At 41.7% G+C, this 22,858-nt stretch overlaps 1 protein-coding gene across 1 annotated transcript in view; it reads right to left on the bottom strand.

Annotated features, from left to right (window-relative positions):
* Sorcs3 (sortilin related VPS10 domain containing receptor 3) overlaps positions 1 to 22,858 on the bottom strand; it is a 604,602-nt gene that overhangs the window by 394,573 nt on the left and 187,171 nt on the right. Inside the window, exon 2 of the mRNA XM_060390926.1 lies at positions 18,441 to 18,508. Coding sequence (XP_060246909.1) covers positions 18,441 to 18,508 — 68 coding nt within the window. The remainder of the gene's footprint in view (positions 1 to 18,440; positions 18,509 to 22,858) is intronic.

Genomic DNA, 22,858 nt, shown 5'->3' with positions numbered 1-22,858 from the left:
ACCCAGAGCCAAAATGACAAGAACGGATTAGGAAACACTCAAAGAAATCAACCAAACTCTTTGGTTATGAATATGCCATGGTTCTGCCATTTGGCTAATAGCCCAAGTCCATCTATATCGCTTACAGATGAGTAGAGCAATCCCCATATTGAAATCTCAGCTTCCCCATGCAGGAAATGTAATGATACAATGAGACCTACTTCAGAAGGTTTAGAGGAAGATTGGATGAGATAACTGAGCACAAAACACACAAGTGTTTCCCCAAATGAATATCAGGCAGAGTCAACAGTTTCAGCATATAGTTCCCGTCAGAACAGGTTTAAAAGGTGAGAACTCTCCAGTGACAGAAATTTAAGACTGAAGATGCAGTTTCGTAAGTAAAGATTTAGTCTACTTGGTTATTTACAAACAGTAAACCATCTATTTTATGAAAAATAAAACTATAATAACAGACATATGAACAAACTGAGGGAATACTGGCATCAAATGCAACCAGACTTTCAGTTTTTATACTATCTTAAAGCATACATATTATGCTAAGAAAAAAAAGTTATAAGTAGATAGTTATACAGAATTCATAAAAAGTACAGTCAAGTAGACAAGAAAGTATGTTACAGTCTCAAAAATAAATAAATTTTAATAGAGTAAAACTGCACATAAAGTCCTTTAACTATTTCTCATTTCAACCAATAAAGTCCAATTTGTTGACTATGGCTGACAAAATACCCAAGGTTTTTTTGTTTTGTTTTGTTTTGTTTTCTTTACCTCTCCCTTATCTCCATGGAACTCTTTCCTCATTGACTGGATCAGTCTGGCTCCCACACCCATATAGCATAGAATCTTTTCACAGCCTTGCTTAGACTCTCCTCTAGCTCCCAGTTCTGAAGATCCTGATTAACTCTTCCTCATCAGAGAGAGATAACTTTGAGCATATCTTCAAAGTCGTGGCTTGAATTGTTTCTCAAAACGAAACAAAACAAAAAAAGAAAGAAAAAAAAAGACTATGGATACATCTTGGAAAAAAAAGAGTATGGATACATCTTCTGGGAACTTCACAATTTACCTTACTTGGAAATGGAAGATTATTAACAACAGAGTATAGTGGAGTAGAGCATGCCACTAATTCAGAGTGAATTGTATAAGAAAAGAAACCAAGAGAAAACAGGAACAGAGAAGACAGAGAGGAGGTGATGCTTCTTCAGGCTAGGAAATCCCATAGACCACGTTCGGGCTTCCAGGGCTGGGTTGTAGGATAGATGCAACCATCTTAGAAGACAATACCTTGGCAACCTGGAATTTGAACTTCTATCCTCCAGATTTATGAAGGGCACATTTCTGCCACTGAAGCCACCCAAAATACGACAGCATGCTGCATGACCTCCATAGACTAATTACCCTGGAGACATCTCTCTTGAGCCACCTGCCAAGTACAGTGCTGCCATTTCCCTGTTCTAGTCTTACCAGGAAGAGGCTTCTCTCTCTTTATTATTTATTTTTTGAGCCTTCATATTTGCACACCTTGATTAAACCCTTTTTCTCTTTTTCTACCCAGAAAAATCTATTTTCCTTGATTAAACACTTCCCCTGTTCCATCAGGAAGATTCTTTTCTTTCTGTTATTCTGTGTCTCAAAAGCCTATCTATTTGTATATATTGCCTCGCCTGAGATGAGGGATTCCCCATGACCCTGCCAAATCCTGGAGTCTCACTTACTCACTTACCTTTAGTCCTGTAGTATCCGGATCTCTCTTTTCTCCAAGCTCCACGTTGGGCATCAATTGTTGGTGTTCTGAGTTACAATCAATCAAAGAAAAGAGAGACTCTGCAAGTTGAAGTTAGGCTTCTCAAGCAGCAGAGAAAGATCAGCCTCTCAAAGACTGAACACTGACAACTTCCTAGAAATACTTTTTATTGTTACATAAAAGGCAATTTTAGCAAGTCAATTTCTACAGACCAGAACTTCTTATCTGACCTAGGCATTGTCTTAAAAGATCCACCATCTAAGCAATTCTCAGTCAGAGAAGACTACCTGATTTGCCAATCCTGTCTCTAGATTCAGTTATGCAAAAGCTCAGAGAATCCTTCAAAAGAACATCCCCATAAAATCTCAGGTAATAGTCACTGACAAAAAAGCTACTTTAATGCCTAGGTGACATCACTCCAGAACTCATGCCCAATACAAGGTTTCTGCTAAAATTCTACTACATACTGTCTTGAAGAGTCTACCCTTCGTACATTTCAGAAAATACATGGTCTGTGCCACCTTCATAGTAGAGGGAGGTATCAAAAGAGCAGTTCTAAGGAGGAATTCCATGAGGTTTTATTACTTACAGCAAGGAAATGTGAGGAAAACCCGGAAGACATGAGACTTCAGCATAGGAACTAGGACAGGCTGAGAAATTGTGACAGAAGCTGAAGCAAGCACTACTGTAAACACTTTCTCACCTTCCTGAGCATCCTCTCAGCTGCCCAGCTAGGTACTACCATCAAGCACACCCAGCGGTAAAGTGAAGGAAAAAGGAGCTCCCAAAGCTAGCAAGTGGCAGAGATTGGATTTGAACCCAGGTAATATGCATCAGAATGCATGCTTTTACCTAACAGTGACTTAAGAGTACAAATAACACAGAGAACAGGTACAAAGCACATTCTTTCCTTTTCATAGGTAGTTCAGTGGATGCTGGCAGAGTTAAGGAGCTGAGATTTTTTCCAATTCTAAGAAAGCAAAGAGTCCAGAGTACCTGCATAACTCTCTTGATGATACTATAAAGGCAGTGCTTTGAAGTGAAGAAGTCACAGGTCCAACTCAAGAAAAATGTTATTGACATCCTGACCTTTCACACACACACACACACACACACACACACACACACACACACACATGCCTTCACATCAAAATCTTACACTAGGGAAGTCATATATCTCAGACTTCTGGGAACACCAACGACAACTTTCAAATACACAGGCCCTAGAATTAGTGGATTGAGATCAAATTCTAACTCTACAACTTCTTACACAGAAAAATCAGTTTAACACACCAGCCTTCAGATTGTTCTGATGCAAAATTTGGGTTGTACTAATACTTTTCCCCCAATGGTTTATGGTAAGGAAACCAACTAAGCATGTGGTTTCATTCCAATAACCATTTGGCACATAACGATCAATAAATATGACAAGTATTATTATCATTATTGTAGTTTATGATGGTATCATTGTTGCTTTTATTTTTCAAAGCAGATGGATCTGGACATGCTCAGTTGTCAGGACACATGTATAGCCTCGGAATCTAGAAAGAAATCCTTTCAAATATACAATTATGTTAAGACTTTTGCCAATAACCCTAACAAAACTTTTAAACCTACAAATTACTATTAATCATGTAATGGACAGACACCTCCCTCATGTCTGGACATACTGCAGACTGCTGCGGTATCTATCTCTGAATCTCAGAGTTTAGCTTTTCCAGCCAAGGAGTTTACAAAATGCACTTTGCTCAAAATCAGTTTGACAGCATGTGCTGAGTCTTAAGGTTTCTCCTCCAGGAGGCTATCCTAAGGAAAGACTCTGAAATGCAAATAAAAAAATATTTATGCACCTAGGGATGCAATAGAACACTAGAACACTTTTTAAATAGAGAAAAATGAAAGCAACCTAAATCTCCAAAAATAGAAGAATAAACAGTTAAGTAAATTATGGAGCAGCAATATAATAACCTATTCCACAACATTAAATGTGTGTTTGGAAAACACTTTGAATAACACAGAAAAATGCTTAGTCAAACATTATATGAAACAGAAGAGAAGCTGGTTTTACAAGATGCTCTCAATTATGTGAAAGTATACAGGTAAAAATATACATAGTTATGCATATGTGAAAATGTACTATAATGTGAATGGGATTTACACAGCAAGTAAGAGTATTCTTCATTTATCAAGCTTTTGGAAATTATTATTATCAGTAAAATTATATAAAAATTTAAATATGCAAAAACAGAGGAAAAAGGAGAGTTATAGGTATTCTTTGTTTCTTCCTATTTGAAAAAAAAATCTTTTACAGCATTCCTACTTCTCAAGACTGGAAGAATTTGGGCAGATATATTCCAAGAAGATAAAAAGATGGAATATCAAAGCATCAGAGTAAATCAGAATCAATCTGACTCAAGCTCCTTGAGCTTTCCGTCATCACCACCCACCACTCCCACCATCACTGGCCACATCCCTACAGGAAGCAGACTTGAGGAAGGAAATGGAGTAAATTTAAGGATTCATGCTACTTCCGCACTCTCTATATCCTGTTTAAAAGAGATCCAGTATCCCCAGAGAACCTACACTCGATGCTTTTAGAGACCTGACATCTAACCTTTATCTAAGAACAAGAAGCGAATGAAGCCTCGTCTTCCAATGGCTTCTCACCAAGTAAGACTCTCTAAGGCTAACCAGCTCATCTAGGCTCAAACATTTAGAATCTACACTTCTACAATGGACACCCAGATGTTCTAGGGGAAAAATGAAGTTCCTGGGTGCTCTCAATCAGGAAGAATCAAAGCTCATCTTCTTGCCTTCTCATTCCTTGTGCATTACAGCAGGTCACTGCACATCCTACAGGCGTGGACAAAGAAATAAGCAAACACATGAAATGAAAGAGTCAATCAATGAATGAGGAGAAGAGCATAAGTCTCTGAATTGTTCCCTCTAGTGGACAACTTTTCTTAAACTCCTCAGTCAAGTGTCAATATTCCCACAATACAAGTTTTATTTCCTGTAGAACTTCTATCATGGTCATCTTTCCCAAACCTGCATCGACATGTCAACCATTCTGGCCTCCTGACCATTTCTTGAATGTTTTCTGGTCTTTTCTCCTGAATTTAACCTTGCGTTTATCTAGAATGTTCATCCTTCATATCCCCCACCAAAGTCTGACTTCCTTTAAAGCTCACTTCACATGTGGTTCCTTGACTTAACACCCTATGACCTTCCAATTAGTTAGAATTAATCTACAACAGTTACTTGGCTGGAAAGACAGCTCAGTTGCTAAATGGCTTGCCATGAGAGCCAGGTGACCTGAGTTTGATCTCCATACCTTACTTTAAAACATAAGACAGTATGGTAGAATGCATTTACAACCCCACCCCAATGATGTGGAAGTGGAGGCAGAAGGATTCATGATGTTTGCTAGCCAACCAGCCTAGAATATTTAGTGAGCTCAAACCAAGAGTGTGCCTAGGGAACAACGTTGAGCTCCCTCCTTCATCCTTATATGTACACACACACACACACACACACACAGAGAGAGAGAGAGAGAGAGAGAGAGAGAGAGAGAGAGAGAGAGGTACATGCACCATATACACGCACACACAATAACACAATTATTTCTTGAAGAATGTAATGTGAAAGTTTTGTTTACCACCCTCCTTGTCCCACATTCTCTTTCTCGTCCTTTGAAAACTCTGCCTTCCTATCTCTATCCCTACATTCATCCCTCTTTTAATGAGAGGATATTAGACATTTTTTTTAATTTATGTGGTAGGTCTAAATAAATGAACTTAACTAATTCATGGTCAAGTACAGCATCCCTCTGTTCCATGGTGAACTGAGAATGCCCTTAACAAGTGCTGAATGCAAGCATTTAACAGAAAACACCAAATAAACCAAAGAATATCATGGGACACAAAATCAACACACAAAAACAATCACATTTATATTTCTAGTGACTAGAAAGTCACTGAGAATAATCACATTGAAAAGAAAGAAAACGTTAATGTGCACATACTTTGCATAGTTCTGCAGAGATCCATGCTAAGAAAAAAAAAAGCCAATTCCAAAGTGTTACATGCTATCATGTTCCATGTTTTGCAGCTTTTATGAAACAATATTACAGGGATTCAACCTACAGTAATGGTTTCCAGGATTCAGTATTGATAAACTGACTTCTCCAATTTATCCTCAGACTCTGTACGCACACATACACACACATAAACACTAACACACATGTTTTTAGATACATGCAACAAAAGAGAACCTTACCAAGATGGAACAGCTCAATATCTTGCCAGTGGGGGTAGAGAAACAAACCTACTCCTCCAATTTTGTGATCACATACATGCACACACACACACACACACACACACACACACACACACACAAATACAGAAACTGTATGATGTATGTGAAATGGCACACTAGACCTAAATAATATGCAAATTATCTACCTTCATCAATCCTAAGAGACATGGAGGATCTGTGGGTGATTAAGAGCATTCTTACATCTGTGAGTGAGTACAAGGTAGAAGGAGAATATTACCAGATGTGAAGATTAGGGGGAAATGTCTACTAGCTGAATTAGTCAGCTATCCATTGCTGTAACAAAAGACCTGAGATGATTAACTTACAAACAGAGAAGCTTTATTTGGGTTCATGGTTTTAAATTTCCACTACATGACTAACTGGGGGTATCATTTTCAGACTTGTGGCAAAAAAACATTTGGTGAAGCAAAACTCTCTCATCTGGAGAGCAAAGGAAAGGAGGGGGAAGAGAGATGGCATCTGAGTCCCACTGTGCCCTGAGGTATACAACCAGTGACTTGCAACTAGAGCCTACAGACTCTTCTTTTACTTCTTCCTCTTTTTTTAATTTATTCAGTTTACATATCTATTGCAGCCCCGCCCATTCTCTCCTCCCCACACCACTGTCTTTCCTCCTTCCCTCCTCCATTTCCCCTCAGAAACTTCTTAAAGGTTCCATCTCCTGCTCAAAATGCTGCAGACTGAAGGCTTTAACTCCTTGACCTTTAGGAGAAACCTGTCAAACCAATGTATTATCTAAATCTAACCAATAGCTACATGGGAAAGCATCAAAGAACAAATGTCATAACTATGGGGTTTTGTAGAGCTGAGACCAAGCTTCATCCAGTTACCTCCAGCAAACAGAACCTCAGGAGAAACCCTTTCAAGGCCATCTGTGTATGTCCAGCATGTTCCCTGATGCAAAATAACTGACAGCCTTTTAAATCAATAGTAACGTTGAAGGGACAGTCTTTCATACTGTGTACATATTAAGCCATTTCCATACAAGAATCCAGGAGAAGCCATGTGATATTTCTTGGGTCTTGTGTTCTGATATTTTTGGAGATTTTTCATTGTGGTACTATGCAAACAAGAGAGATGGTCAGGAAAGCCAGGGAAGACGGGAAATTCTCACCCACTAGACTGTCTCACCTTTGAATATTTAGCCAGATCAGTCCTTTCTGGTCTTTGTGCAAGAACTTAAACCACAGAGAAGGCAGATGTCACCTGATACCAGTACAAAAGTAAGTAGATCAAGGACACCAAGCAGCTGTGGCATCCCAAAAAACCCCAACACTTTTTCACTTGTGAGCCAGTGTTCTATCCCTCTCCCAAAAGTTGAGCTATCTTAGGCTATTTCCAACAAATACAGTATCTAACTTAAGATGAGGGTGATTTTCTTCTGCTTGTGAAAAGAAAGCCTTTTTAATACCACCTGATTCCCCATAGAGACTAGACTCCAAGCTGCCAACTTACCCTCATAAGGTTTACCTCAAAGTGAGTCAGGGCCTATGACTAGTCTCTTATGTCAGTGCTCTCCAAGATCAATGTTAATTGCTCAATCAGACAGGCCTGATGCTGACAGAAAGGGAGCTAATTAGTAAGTGCCAGAGCCCATTGCAATTATTAATGGCTGTCATTTATAATGATGAAGGTGCAACTGTGGGCTGCTGTGAGTCTCTGTGCTCATCACTTTGAGCCAGGCATAGGAAAATGGGCACAGGGACACTGATGAGCCAGGGAGAGGTTCTCCAGAACAAATTCCCATGAATCTTCTAGATGCCAAGATGGCCATGAAGTCTCTCAGGTCATTGACTAATTAAGAAGAGAGCTCTTTGAAACTGTGGGTTCCTAGACCTTGGCCCCAGAAATCAATTCAGTGGGTTTGGAAAGAGGCCCAGGAAACTGACTTTTCTTAAATTTCCCAGGTGGTTCTCATGATTCACCTAAAGTGAAAATCATTTACACAAATATCCGAGGAAACCAGTTTCTAGTCCCCAAAGAATCCCTTATCCAAAGACATCTTATGAAACACAGTACCAAGCAGGAAGGGTGAGGCATGACTGCTAATACAACAGCAAGAGTGGGCAGCAACTGAGAATTAGAAGGCTTAGATTTGGGTTCCAGATCTGCAATCACTGACTGTCTGTCAATCCCCTCATGGCCTTAGTTTATCCATCTATGAAATGGAATATTCAATTACATGGATCTCACATTCCTCCTGTAAAAGGGGAGAAGATTTTCAAATCTGAGGGACTCTTTGAAAGGGAGAACATTTTAAAAGATAACTGTATTGCATTTTAAGACTTAAATTTAGCTTGAACTTGGACATTACGCTTGGAAGCAGCACAAAGATATGAAATGCTTCCCTGAAAGCTTAGTGATTGCTATAAAGAAATCTCATCGACATGTGACCGAGTGGAGCTGCCATTTATCAATTTATTGTGTCTAGGGCAGTGATCTTTATGGTGAAGCTGCCAGAAGCCTCCAAATGGCATGAACTGTCTATGTCCAATAAAGTAATTGGCCGCCAAATGATGGAAAGGTAACAATGAAAGCTTGACTATCTAATCTTTATAGTCGTTATATATATAAGCAGGAATGGGGTGTGTAAAATCTACTCTCCTATAAATGTGAAAATAGATAGGCTCTCTGCAAATTTAACTTTTTTTCCCATTCTTGGCTTCAAACCATGTTCCAAGAGCCCACCTATCATAGTTTTACACATGTGGACATCTGGCAGGGAAATAAATTAAAGCCTACCTTTGAGAGTAGGGAAATGCATCCATTTATAAATGTTATTTTAGAAGGGACTGACTGGTCTGCTCACTTATTAACTTCATTAGAAGGCTAATGAATCTACTGCTGAGAAAATGAGAGGGAGCTCAGGCTGGGGAAAGTAATGAGGAGAATTCCACACCCCTTCTCCTAATGCTGGGGTTATTTGTGGTTGTGATAAACTGGCGCTGTACTTGCAAAAAAGAGAAGACAGCATAAAATAACAATCAACAGACACAGCCCATACATTCAGCCACTGGACAAAAAAATCAAGATTTATGCATGCCAGGCTCATGCCTAGTGAAAGAAAACAGACCAGGCCATAAAAATGTAATTTTTTTCCCTCATAATAAACAGAAGAACATTAAACCCATAATCCAGATCTCTCTCCTCAGTGTTCTCGGATCTCAACCACCAGTAAAGTAAGACGTCTGATGATCTAAGAGTCAGAGCAAATGTTCCCTGGACTCAATGGTGTCCTCTTTGTTTAATGAGTCTAAGCTAAGTAGTGCGGACAGGTACTCTGGTACCTGCCAACTGGCTGGTATCCACGAGTGAGCAGCAAGTTAGAAGGATGTGTTAGGCTGTTGACACTTGGATTAAACTTAACCATCAGGTTTCTTAAGGAGGGGAAGTGTGGCTGCACTCAGGACTAATGCTGCTAGCACAGAAATCCAACGAGCATCCACCGAGCATCCAACGAGGATCCAACAAGCATCGTAAAATTTGTGCTTCCTGTAGGCAGTTCCTATAGACTCGGAGTTGAAAAACATTGCCCTTACTTAGGAAGGAACAAAAGGATGATATGAGTATTACACAGTAGCAGAAACAGGCCTTGAACTTATACTTCCTTAGAGCACAGCAGTTTCCAACTCTTCCTGGAAATAAGAATCAATTAGGGAGACTTTAAAATTACAGATGGAATCCCAAAAATGGGCCAGGGATCTGCCTTATTTATTTTTTTAACACATTTTACAGCATGTTAGAGAATGCAGCATGGCTCCATGCCTTCACTGTTATTTAAATGAGGAATAGCAAACCTCTTCAATGAATGTAGCTTCTCCTAAGGTTTACATAAAAATAAAAATAAAAAAAATAAAAACTCTCTAAAAGGAAATTGTTGAGCGAACTGGAAATCATTCCTTGCATCTTTGCTTCTTGAACCTAAGATCATCATGATCATTGTTATTGCCATGATGTCAATGCCACCATCCGCATGGCATATCCAAACCAAGAAATGCACTAGCCTTCACTGCTTGTCTAAAACAGTCAAGGACCTAAAACAGATTTAGAAATCCTCTGAAAAGTGAGATTGCTGGTGAAAATGCCTTTGAAAGTCTGAAGTTTTTCTCTTAAATATTGCAGCACAATTATCACCTGGATCTTACTGGCAGTGTCTGGGCTTAAAGCACATGAGCAAATAAGGACGGTTTCATTAAATACTGACCTGGTTGTCAGAGTTTTGCATTAAGTCCAGCTGTTCCAAGTAGTTCCGGTAAAAGCTATGGGAAATAAAGCCTGCCTCCACGTCTGCAGGTTTACACCCAAGGTTTAACCCAACAACAAAACAAAAAATACTTAAAATTAAATAAATTGAGTAAACACCAACCAATTTATTACAATTATTCCCTAGATAAAATAGCAAAACCACAGCCACAGCATTTCTATTGTGTGATGTGTCATAAGCTCTTTAAAGGTATTTCAAAACACATCGGAGGATTGCATATGCTCTAGGCAAATATTTGTTCGCTGCTACTGTTTTCTATGTATATGTTACACAGGTACCCTGAGAATCCTCAAGTTTGGTATCCATTGAAAATCCCGGATCTGCTCCTCTCTTGACAACAGGAAAGGGATGCATTTTTCTCTAAAGAGACTTAATCACTGGAGCAGTAAATTATACTTTTATTCAACAGGAAAATGGTGCTGGTGAGGATGTGGGGAATACAGAACTTGTACACATTGCTGGTGAAAATGCAAGCTGGTGTGGCCACTCTGGAAGTCAGTTTGGAAATACGTCAAACACACTAAAATGTAGAACTAGGTTGTGACTCAACTACACCACTTCTGGATGTATAGCTGAGGACTATAAGTCAACATACCACAGAGATACCTGCACATGCCTGTTTACTGCTGTTCACAACAGAGAAATGAAAGCAGTCTAGATATTCATTAACAGATAGTAGGAATTTATTTTTTTTTTGCTTGTTCAAGGTTGTTTTCTTTTTTCTTTTTTATTTTTTTTATCAGTTACATTTTATTAACTCTGTATCCCAGCCATGTCCCGATCCCTCATTCCCTCCCAGTCCCTCCCTCCCTCCCTCATCTCCACCGTGCCCCTTTCCAAGGAACTGATTTAAAATGTGGTATATATACATAATGGAATTTTAGTCAGTCATAAAGAAATCTAAAATCATGACATTAACAGGAAAGTTGATGAAATCATTACATCAAATGAAACAAGTCAAACACATAAAGATAAAAACTGCCTCTTTGGGGGTGGGGAGACCAAAGAGCCAGTCATTGAGTTCATTGAGTTCCTGTTAGAAATAGTCCTTGTTCCCCTCACTTTGGGAAACCAGTTGGTTACTGAGCTACCACAGGCTACATCTGAGTGGAGGTTCTAGGTTATATCCATACATGGTCCTTGGTTGAATGTCAGTCTCAGAAAAGATCCTGTGGAAGGGAGGAGCAGTCCTGTTAGGCCACAGAGGAGGGCTTTGCAGCCAGTCCTGAAGATACCTGATAAAACAGGATCAGATGAATGGGGAGGAGGTCCCCCCTATCAGTGGACTTGGAAAGGGGCACGGTGGAGATGAGGGAGGGAGGGAGGGACTGGGAGGGAATGAGGGATCGGGACATGGCTGGGATACAGAGTTAATAAAATGTAACTGATAAAAAAAAAACTGCCTCTTTTCTTTCATATCTGAATGCAGATTTAAATGTAATTTTCTATATGTACAAGTAAATGCATGTACACACAAATATAAGTATGTGTATGCATGTGTACTAGTGTGGAAGTACAGGTGTCCAAGGTGGTCACAAATGGAGAAAGGGGAATATGGCAAGGGAGGAAGATATTTCAATGGGAGAAGGAGGTAAAAAAATTCAAGAGAGGACTAGAAAAGAGGTTAAAAACAGAACTTACTACATATATATGTGTGTATGTATATACTACAAATGTCATAATAAATGTCACATCATTATGTACACTAACTTAAAAACTTAAGGACCTGAGAAGATAACTTTATGGGTAAAATGGGCCTGTGCCTGGATTCCCAGCACACATATGTGAAAGTCTGATATAATACTGTGGCTTGTAACTCTAGCACTGTGAGAAAGGAAGTCATATCTCAGGGCCTCACTGGCCAGCCATCTTGTTCAAACAGCAAGTTCCAAATCCAGTAAGAGATTTTGTCTCAAAAACAAAAGGTTTTTGAGGCGAGGAGGGGAGGAGAAAGGAGGGAAATGGAGGGGAGAGGAGAGGGGAGAGGGGAGGGGAAGGGAGAAGGGAGAGGGAAGGGGAGAGGAGGGGATATCCTGACATTAACTCCCAGTCTCCATAGGAGTCTTCATGGGTGAGAATCCTACACACACCTGTGCACTTAGGAATATATGCATATTTCATACAAACACATAAACACACTTTTTGAATTAAATCTATCAAAATAACATATATGTGTCATACTAATCTTTTCTTCAGTTCATCCCTATAATTGTTCTACATTGTTTGTGGAAAGAATGGAATAAAACTTAGGTGTTTCTGTAACAGAGAAACTCATTGAAGAGGCAGTGTATTTCATGTATATGCACATAATTCTTTCATATAGCTGCTTTAGTTTCTTTTGTACAAACATCTTATCTTTTATCCAAACTAAACAATCCTGAAGATAGCAATCATTAAATTCGTATTCTGCAACTCCCAGCAATGTGCATGGGGTGCTTAAACAACGGATGCTCAATTAGTACCTGTTCAATTGAATGCTTTGTGACCCATTCAGGACTTTTCATCAAATTCATTACCACTGAAAGGAAATAGCAAAAGGTCCCAGTTCTATAGAGAGGATTTCACATCTACATCAGCCCAGCCTTTGGAACCTCACATGTGAAGAGCCTAACAGATAAGACAGAAAGCTTTTAATTAACAGCCTAGTGGAAAAAAAATGTCATTCCAATCTGCAGTTTTGTTTCCATTAATTCACCAAGATTCAGTAGGAATTTCACTAAGGAATTGGGGTGAGCAGCTGTAGAAGGAGGGAAGCATATAAATAAATCATGAGTGTCATTAAAATTTGTAAACTAATAACTTCTGGGAAGTCTTAGCAATTATCGTCAGGGTTTTCTTGGCAAACAGAAAATTAATAAATCCAAAAGGTCTCCATTTTATATTTAAAAAGCAGCATCCCTGAGAAAGGTCACTGACAGAACAATTAGAGAGGAAATAAATGGTTCAGACAACTGCTTGTGAAGCAGATGAAAAGCCACAGATGCCCAAGAGGCAAGACAACTCAATACAAAGGAGGAGTTGGGGTGAGGCTTGGCTAGAGGCCCCTAGAAGCTTCAGTTGGATTTGTAAGCCTTTATAAGATGTAATTTAAATATTTATGCATGGCAAATCCAGAGACACCCAAAGCATGTGGTCCCTGACCAAAGAAGCTCATGGTCGAAGGACAAACTATCAGTGAAATACAAGAATGCAAAGTTGACCATGAGCAGAGAAGGGACATCTAACCCAGGAATGCAAGAGTCTTCAGAAGAATGTGCATTATAATCAGTCTTCCTCCCTAAATATCCTAACCAGAAACCCCCAATGTTCTGGGTACTCAGAAGGCAGACATCCAGAAGAAAAGACTGTAATCTAGTAGCTTTTCCATGAAGAGGATGTCTCCCATTTGCAAGAGAGTAGTTGAAATAAAGCAAGAGAGGAGAAAGAGGAAAACCAAATGTTTAATGGATATCTATCTCTATCTATCCATCCTTCCATTTATCTATTTATTGATCAATATATTTATTCTTGGCTCTTTTATGCCTAGATAACTACAGATTCATGTAAACTCTCTGAGGACCACAACCCAATACCCAGAAGAGAGCTTCTATGGACAAACTGCAATTGTGGAGACCCCAGGCTTGGGGAAATTTCATGTATGTGAGGGCCTCACTCATGCAGTGCATTTTTTATCTGAGGTTAAGCCCTCAGAAACCTGTGGGATGGACAAGTCCAACAGGCCATCTGTCAACAATTCACAACTCTTGTATGACATGTACATTTAGAACCAAATACTTGGGGCTCCTGCAGTAGATTAACTGGCCTTATGAGAGTTTCATTTCTCTTAACAAGGACTCAAGGTGCCTCCAAATGAAGCAAGGGTGCCCATGTGTACAGAGGTATATAAAAATGTCACAGGAGCATCATCACATGTAGGCTGCATAGTCTCTGCTTAGAGTCAGTCTACAGCACCTACACACCAAATGACCTGGGATTGGGGAAGGCAGGATAGGAAAGTTGTCTCTAGTGGAAGTTTCAACTTAAGACAAAAACATGGGAGAAGACAGCCCACATGATGGTCCAAAGAAGCACCTCATCTCCGTTTCACAACCCAGATTTTTTAGGAGGAGCATTGTGCCTCAAAAAATTGATCCTGAGTCATTGATTCTTTATACTGGCACTCCAATATGTGCTGTGTCCTTTGCCTGAGATCATCAGACATTTGTACTACACAACTTTACCCAGCCATCCTAGTGTTAGTGGAGACAGAAAAAAACAAAACCCTATGGCCACCTATAGCTTAACGATACCAAAGAATTGCAGAAAAAATACCGTGAGGACATGGAAACATTGATGCTTTCAATCTTTTTGTTTGTTTGTAAGTAGAGGCCCTCTGAATTATTAACCCAGTGGGGGCAAACAATGACATCATGTTGAAATCTGGCAAGGGATGTCATCTTGTCAAGACATCTGCTGCTCCGGGGCGTTCCTGTCACCCAGAAAGTCACCAAAGTCAGTTTCAACATGGTTAAGAATATTAAACCAAAGCGGGAAGCTGAAAGGGTTTAATTTAGTTTCTTTTTATCAGTCCACTGTGTTAGGAAGGAAAATCAGTGCTCTAGGCTCTAACTGTAAATGCTCTCATTGTTGTCAATACAGGAAAGGCAAATGAGAGATAAGGCAGCTCTGGGACAAATTGGGAAGACAGTGAAATGTTAGAAGTCTCCCAGTGACCCCAGCAAACTATAAAAGCCTGCAGACTTTAGGAGTGATGTCTTCTTCATTCCTGTTCTAGCACCAAATTTCTAGTGTGGGTTTTATTAACACATGAAAACCCTAAATCTAACACACACACACAAACACACAAACTAATACATCCTTATCTGACATTCGTCCACAGGCAAAGTCCATAGATCTCTACAAATCTTCAAAATGTCACAACATATGGAATATGTTTTCTGTTAACTGCACTGGAGAATCCAATCTAGGGTTGGTCCCCTTTGGACAACTGGTTGGGTCCCCGTGAACTCCCAGGAGGCTCTTTGCCTCTTGCTTGGCTCCCTCCTCAGCTGTGGACCAGCCTAGAGAAGCTATCCCATAAATAATCTTCAATAAGGTAAGCATCAATATTATGATTTCTCGCAGAGAGCCCAAGGGACGAAATTCCTGGGACACTCTCCTTCCTCCTGTCCAGCCTTTATCCTTAGTCACTAAAAACTACTAAAGGCCACAGAACATACTCTATCCCCACCATGGCCTAGAAGTTCCCTTACACAAGCCCCTACAGCAATGGATCCCCAAATGCAGAGTCAATAGTGAAAATGAAACCAAATGCAAACACACAGGGTTCTAATAATCATTAATAATTACAACAAAGTAAGCTCTTCCCACACCTGTTACTGTCCTAAGTGGTTTCGCATTTATTATTTAATCCTCACAAGTCACTCACTAATTCATTCCTTGAGCAAATATGTATTAAACACCTCTAGAGTGCCAGGTCCTTCTCTGGGTGCTGGGGGCACAACATTAAGTGACAATGAAAGAATAACACACCTTCCTCTCTCTAAAGCCTCAGTGGTTGTCTGTAGGCAGTAAGTAAATCAATCAGTAAATATTTAACATGTCAAATTGGACCTTGAAATGAAGCCACCCCAGATTATCCAAGTGGGGGCATGGTCAGGGCTGTGGGGAAGGAGCACTGACACAGGAGAATATCAGGTGAAGATGAAGGCGAGAATGAAGGGATGCAGTTATGAGGTCTGTGAGCGCCTCCAAACACTGAGATGTGGAAATTTTTCTCCCTAAAGCTTCCAGGGTGGCGTGAAGCCATAATACTACCTTAAACTTGGGCTCCTGGACTACAAAACTGAGAGAATAAGTGTCTACTCTTTTAAGCCACCCATGTGGAGTCATTTGTTGTGGCAGCCCCAGGAAACTAATACACCAAGACTAAGTGTCCAAAGGTTGAGTTACAGAGTTCGCTCAGTGCGCAAAGCCACACTTGAACTCTAGCAATTGGATGTCAGGGTGCCTGGAGTGACTGGGTTGTATACTGCATCCAGGATGGCACTAAGCGGCTATAACTTCGGGGAATACTTCATCACTTCAGAGACTGTGACATCAAGCAACTGGGCCACGTTCTCTGGATTCGCCTGGGTCATTCTTGGGCCTAGCCAAACCGTTTCTAAAACACGGAGTGTCAGGCACAGGTGTTTCCAAACCTAAGACCGGGATTTACTGACTGCTCCCATGATTGGACCAAACCGACTGCACAAGAGCGAGGCTTATAGTATCATGCTGCATCTCTGTTTGGGGGCTTTAGGAAAGGCTTCTGAGCCCTAATTCTCAGGCAGAACTGCGTGAGTAGAATCAGTCCAGCTCTCATCTGCTAGAGGTAGAGATAACTTACACCTCTGCCAACTTTCACAGAACAGCAAAATTTGGTACCACTTACACCAAAGGAGGCAGGCTTCTGCCATCTGATAATTTAGCCCCAAAACTTTAATTTTATGTTGACTCCCTTTTTTAGTGAGATCTGCTCTGACCAGCCCTCAACAAGCTTTGCAGGCAGGATAATGAGGCATCTCATACTCCAGACTCCCTGGGAACCCTCAGGACACTGCACTGGGTAGTGCTGTAGCCAGATAAAGTAGACCCCACCCCCTTTTTGGAACTGTCCTCCCCAATGCTGACACGTTGCAGAGAAAACGAAAGGAAACAGACAGGCCCCCCGGCCTGCAGCAGTATGCACACAGCGCAAGCTACCAAGTCACCCCCGGTGGTGATTCCTGCTAGTGCCCAGTGTGTGACTGTGTGCGGGGTGTGAAAGGAGGCCTAGGGTTTGTACCCAGGTGGTCCCTGTCCAGAGGAACTAGTGCATCAAAGCTAAATCAGAGCCCTCTTATCCTCCCTGGCCCTTCTCCATCATGTCCCATGGGCCCCCAGATTGTTCTCAGGTTGCCTTGTTACCCTATTAAGCACAAGAGGAACAGTGTGTCCAATTCACAGCATGTTCTAGGGACCAACGTTTAGCTTATTTTCAAATAAAGATAAGCAAATCAACTTTTGAAGCTGAAAAATGTTTCACTATGGGCTGATGGAAAGTACTGTAGGAGCCAGAGGGATTGAGGACAGCCAGAGAACACGGCCCACAGAATCAACTAAGCAGTGCCCATTGGGGCTCACAGAGACTGACGTGGCAACCACGGAGCCTGCACGGGTTTGCACCAGGTCCTCCGCATTCATGCTGTGGCTGTTTAGCTTGGGGGTTTTGGGGGACTCCTAACACCGGGAGTGGAGGTATCTCTGACTCTTCTGCCCACTCTTCGGACCCTTTCCCGCCCACTGGGTTGCCTCATCCAGCCTCGACATGAGGGTTTGTGCACCTTGTTAGCCCATTTTCAGTTACTATCACTGGAGGCCTGCTCTTGTCTGAAGGGGAAAAGAGGCACAGTGGATGTAGGGGGAAAATAAAGTGGGGTCAGGGTCTGAGAGGAGGAGAGAGAGGAGAGGTGAAGGGAACTGGAAGGAAAGTAAGGAGGGAAGGGTTGGGATGTACTGTATGAGAGAAGAATAAATAAAGACTAAGAAAGACATTAGGCTTTATGCTCATTGTAATATTTTATGTTATGACGTAATTACAAAACAAAATTAGTATCACTCAATGGGAAAAAGGGTTCACAAAGGCAAAACTATCTAGGCACCATGAAAGCCACCATACAGATGTGACTCTGTGCTGTCTGCATAGCTACTGGCTTCTTGAACCCCATAGCACCTTCCAAGTGCTAGAGATGCCCCGAGGCGGATCCACAGCCAGGGCAAGAAGCCCTTGTTCTTTTGGCAGTGGCTTCTTAAGGAATCTCCCTCCTCCATCTCTGACCAGCCCCCGCCTCAGGGAGTGGACTCAAGCACCACAGTCCTGCTGAAGCAACAAGGCACCAAGGCATGCACAAGCCCAAGGAGTGTCAAGCCCTCTTCCCATCCCACTTTGGTCCCGACTAGGGAACCAGAGATACAAGCCCTATATTCCTTCCGAATCAGGATTCTCCATTGTTTGGCTTTACGTTTCTCCCCAGCTGAAGCAGCCAGCGCAGCTTTAAGAGGCTCTAATCCACTTACCTCCACAGAGAGCTCTCAGTCACACTCCCCAGGTTGAAGTCATACAGCTTCGTCAGGATGAGTATGACCTGCAAGGGGTAGGGGTGAGGGAAAAGAAGAGGGACAAAGGAGGAAAAGGAAGCTTACTTTAGTTTGTGTAGCAGAATATAGCACATCTAGTATCACCCAGAGGAAGGCTTACTATTTATCCACTGAGTTTGAGGCGCATTATAGGATCAAGCAAGGGGGAAGAAATTATTAATTTAATGTACCCGGTAACTGCTAGCATTTATTTTAATCCTGACAGTGCTTTGCATTTGAAATAAAACATGCCAACAGGAATTAATTGGGCACTAACAGTGATCTCTGCACATCTGTCCTTCTGCAAGGTCAGGCCCAGGCCAGCTGGTTTTGTGCACTACCAAGGCCACCCAGAGTTCAGAGACCCTCCTTGCGTTTGATCTCGAGAAGATTCTGATGTTCAGAAGAGGATCTAAAAGACCAAGAGAGAACTGGGTCGACTCCTTCTGTCTACAGAAGGAGTTCAAAGAGATTTTGTGTTTTCATCAGACACAATGGCAGCAGGCTCAGCCCCCAACATTCCCTGCCACTGATCATGTGGCAGCTGCCCCCACCTCACAGTAAGCAGGTCAACAGACTTCACCAGACTCCGGGACTATCTTCCTGATTCCAGCTGAAGTTAGAAAACACAGAATGCTGGAGTTGTATGAGGTATGATTAGTGCCTGGCCAGAACTGGACTTGGCCTGTCTAATCTGTCCCCTGTGTACAGTCCTGAGTGTGAGATTCTGAGTGTGGGAATAATTCCATGTCTGCCTCATCATGTGCCTGGACAGAGGCTTAGGCACAGCCTTCTGCCTACAAGCCTATTAAGTGCCCACATCACTTTTACTACATGCAGCAACATGCAGGGGATTGATACATGTACCCTGTTGCAAATAATTGTGTTTATCTAAATATAATACACAAGTCATTTCACTTTTCTCTGCTCCTTCCCATTCCACAGTTAACTCCCTCCAACTCATTTGCACAGCAGCCATTAAGCTCTCCCTGAGATAATTAATTTCATCTTCCAGGATGGGACTTTCCCATTCTAGGTATCCATTTAAGATTAAAGAAAAATAATCAGCCATTATATTGAACATTTTATGGCATTTAACTCACAACAAAGTGCTCATTTGGAGATTTATTCTCATCCAGCACTCCATGGGGTCAATCAGCCTCATCTCCATTTCTCTTCAGTATAAAGAAAGAAATTGAACGAAGAAGATCATGGTCTATTATGGGCCAAAAGTAGCCCATACAGAGTTGACTTGGGACATTCAATTTCTCTGCAAAGCTATCCCTGAAGGCCTCAGGTTTCTCACAGGTGGTGTTCAGTTATGGATGTAGCATGGAAATGTGTAAAACTGTGACTCTTCCAAGTTATCTGACGTATTAGCGCAGCACAAGAGCAAGGCGTGTGTAACATTCACATTACAGTGTACTCTGGGGTCACTCAGCAGCCCTGGTCTCCCCGTCACAGCTGGCTTCCTCTTTGTTAAATCTAGTGAGTGAGAAAGTCCAAGGATTTATTCCTAGTCTCTTCAATCAAATCTCCAGCATGAGCCATAGAATTTCTGTCTGATGAACAGGAATACAGACACAGACACACACACACACACACACACACACACACACACACACACACCAGCATCTTCTATCCTTTCTTTGAACCTTCTCTTATCTGTGTAGCCATATCAAGGCAGCCATGTAAACACATAAACAGCAGTGGGTGCCTATGACAAGTTCTGGGAAAAGAAGGCCAAAAGCATAACTAGGAAGAAGTCAGCGTCACCATCTCGGGCTCTGCAGGAACAAGGCAGATCACCCCACTTCCCCCCAGCATTATGGCCTGACCAGCTGCATTCCTCCAGAGGGGAGCACCATTGACTGAAGACCCCAGTGCTGCTGCTGCTGCAGTCACTGCCTCCTATTTGCCAAGTCTATACCTCTCAGGGGCTGTTTCCAGTCAGCAACCAAGTGCAAGAAAGGGCACACTCCTTTCTTGGTGATGTGGAACTCCTCTAATGAGCAACACTGACTTTGCAGTTCACTAACAGACTCTCAGCTTTGTGCAGACTGCATGGCAGCCCCCAGCTAGTCCTCCCTGTGTTGCCCTGACCTGCCTATTCCCTGTGAGGTCAGAGCTGTGGCTCAATCCAGGAGTCCCCCATTCTTCCTTTCTTTCAAAGGGATTTTCCCTAACAACGTCCTTATATCAGATTTTCACTTTGAGGTTGCTCACTGGAAGGTCCTAACTAACATATCCTTTAACACTTTTATTCCTGCTTTCCCTGTAGGTGGTTTATTTTTGGTCACTTAACTTACATAGTTTCTTTATTAGAATCCTTTACTGGTACCATTTTCAAAAGCACAAGCCCAGACACATGGCATGTTAAGGTCCTTCACAGAACACCTCAAACCTATCCTCCTGGCCCTTTTTCTAGTTTTCCAAACCCTGTCCTGTACTTTAAACCATCTGGGTTTCCTGGGGTCCTGCACTTCGGTCAGCCAACCTCACATCTCTGCTTTTCCAGTCCTCATTCTCGCACCATTCTTTTGTTCTTTCATTGTTCTGAACCTGTCACTCTGGAAGCCTGTCACTCAGAGTCCACCTTCTTCATCTAGCCTCTCAGAACTATCTTATTAGCTTTCCTCTGAACACCTTAAAGTTCTATTTTGCTTCAGATTGAGTCACATCACTTTTCAGTCAACACGGTCTCTCCAGTTTCTGGGTGTTACATGAGTTGCCCTCTCAAATAGACTCTGAACAAGTCTCTTGGTCCACTTCACAACCAGGCTAAGCATTTTGAAGGTTCTTAGGCTGTAAGAGCTGTTGAGCCAATGATAAATATTGATATTTTGGTATAAACTGGCAGAATTCAGCTACCCAGAGGACAGAAGACCTGGGGTATACTTTATAATGACTGGACTTGACCAAGTGCTCCAAGGCGGTGCTCTTTGCATTCCATGAGTGATGTTGGAGCCAAAAGTTGTGCAGGAAGCAGGGAGGTTTGGTAAATGTGTATTTACTGGATCCTCCCCCAGAGAACTTGATACAGTAGAACTTGGGTAGTGTCCCTAGAGCTCCCTAAGGCATCCAGGGGCTCAAACTTTGAGAAGGACACCGTCGTGCCCAAGTCTTCTGCCAGTTCTGCACTGTAATGCTGCCACCCATCTCACCACAGCAAAACCCTGATCTGCACATGTGGTCTTTCTTTGTATGGGGATAGATGTAATTTAATAAACCCAAGCAGGGAGCAATCCCACCAATGCCCTCCAAGGAAAGGTCAAAACATGAAAGCAAGGGCTAGAAGGTTCCTTTCACCCTGGAGCCCAGCACAGATGAACATCAATAGAGTTATGAAGAGATGATAATATAACCTTTAGGCTTATAACACCTGCAATGAGCAAACAAAAGCAAAAGCAAAGGAAAACAATCCTTCCTGTCCTTGGCATCTCTTATTCAGAGCCTTTCAGCAGCCTCCGGGAAGGAGAAAATTACCAGAGAGGACCGCACATCAACACAGCAAACCACCTAATAAGGTCCAGACTGCTGAGCAAGCATTCAGATCATAGAAAAAGAGAGAAATGTGCCCAGGACCACACTGGATCCACACACTAGATGGACTACAGATTCACAGCAACGCCCCCAGGGACTTCTGTAGAAGAAGGGCATGGCAGCTAAATACAAATGAGAAAAAGCAGGAATCAAGCATTAAATGAAGCCCTACTCCATGATTCTTACACTGACAGCAAACCTTTTGGACAGGGCAGGCATGATATCTCCATTTTGCAGATGAGAAAACAGACATCCAGGGTGAGACAAACAACCGCTTTCCCTCAGCTAACCAGAGTCAAGGTCCCACCAGGCCCTGAATCAGAGGGCACAACAACAAAACATGCCCGTAACCTCAGGGAATTTAGCATCCATTCATGAACTCTAAATGTTTACCGAATACCTTTTGGAAGAACTGGAAAAACGTCCATTGAATTCTGGAAATCTGAGAGAGCAAGAGCTCAGGGCCTGGGGGTAACAATAGTTTTGGTTCTCTTTGCTTTTGGAGTATGGAACAAGAAACAGAGGTACGTGCAGAGCAAATAACTAGATACACTGCCAGAAGACAAGGTTTCTTGCACACAATCAAATAAGTACCTTTTTGACCCAACTGGCTGAAATCCTTGGAGGATTTTAGATAATAGAATAAATTAAAAATAAACTGGAATAAGTCATGGATAACTAGCACTTCTCCCTTCTAATAAGCTGTATGTATCCACATGCACACATAGAATACAAGGGAAATTCATGCAAGTGTGGCAAAATATAGCAGAGAATCTCACATATATGAAGATATCAGCAAGATAACTTTATCTGAG

This window comes from Meriones unguiculatus, chromosome 1 (genome assembly GCF_030254825.1).
Source record: "Meriones unguiculatus strain TT.TT164.6M chromosome 1, Bangor_MerUng_6.1, whole genome shotgun sequence".
NCBI lineage: Eukaryota > Metazoa > Chordata > Mammalia > Rodentia > Muridae > Meriones > Meriones unguiculatus.
Note: the sequence above shows the minus strand (reverse complement) of the source record. Positions and strands in the feature narration are given on the sequence as shown.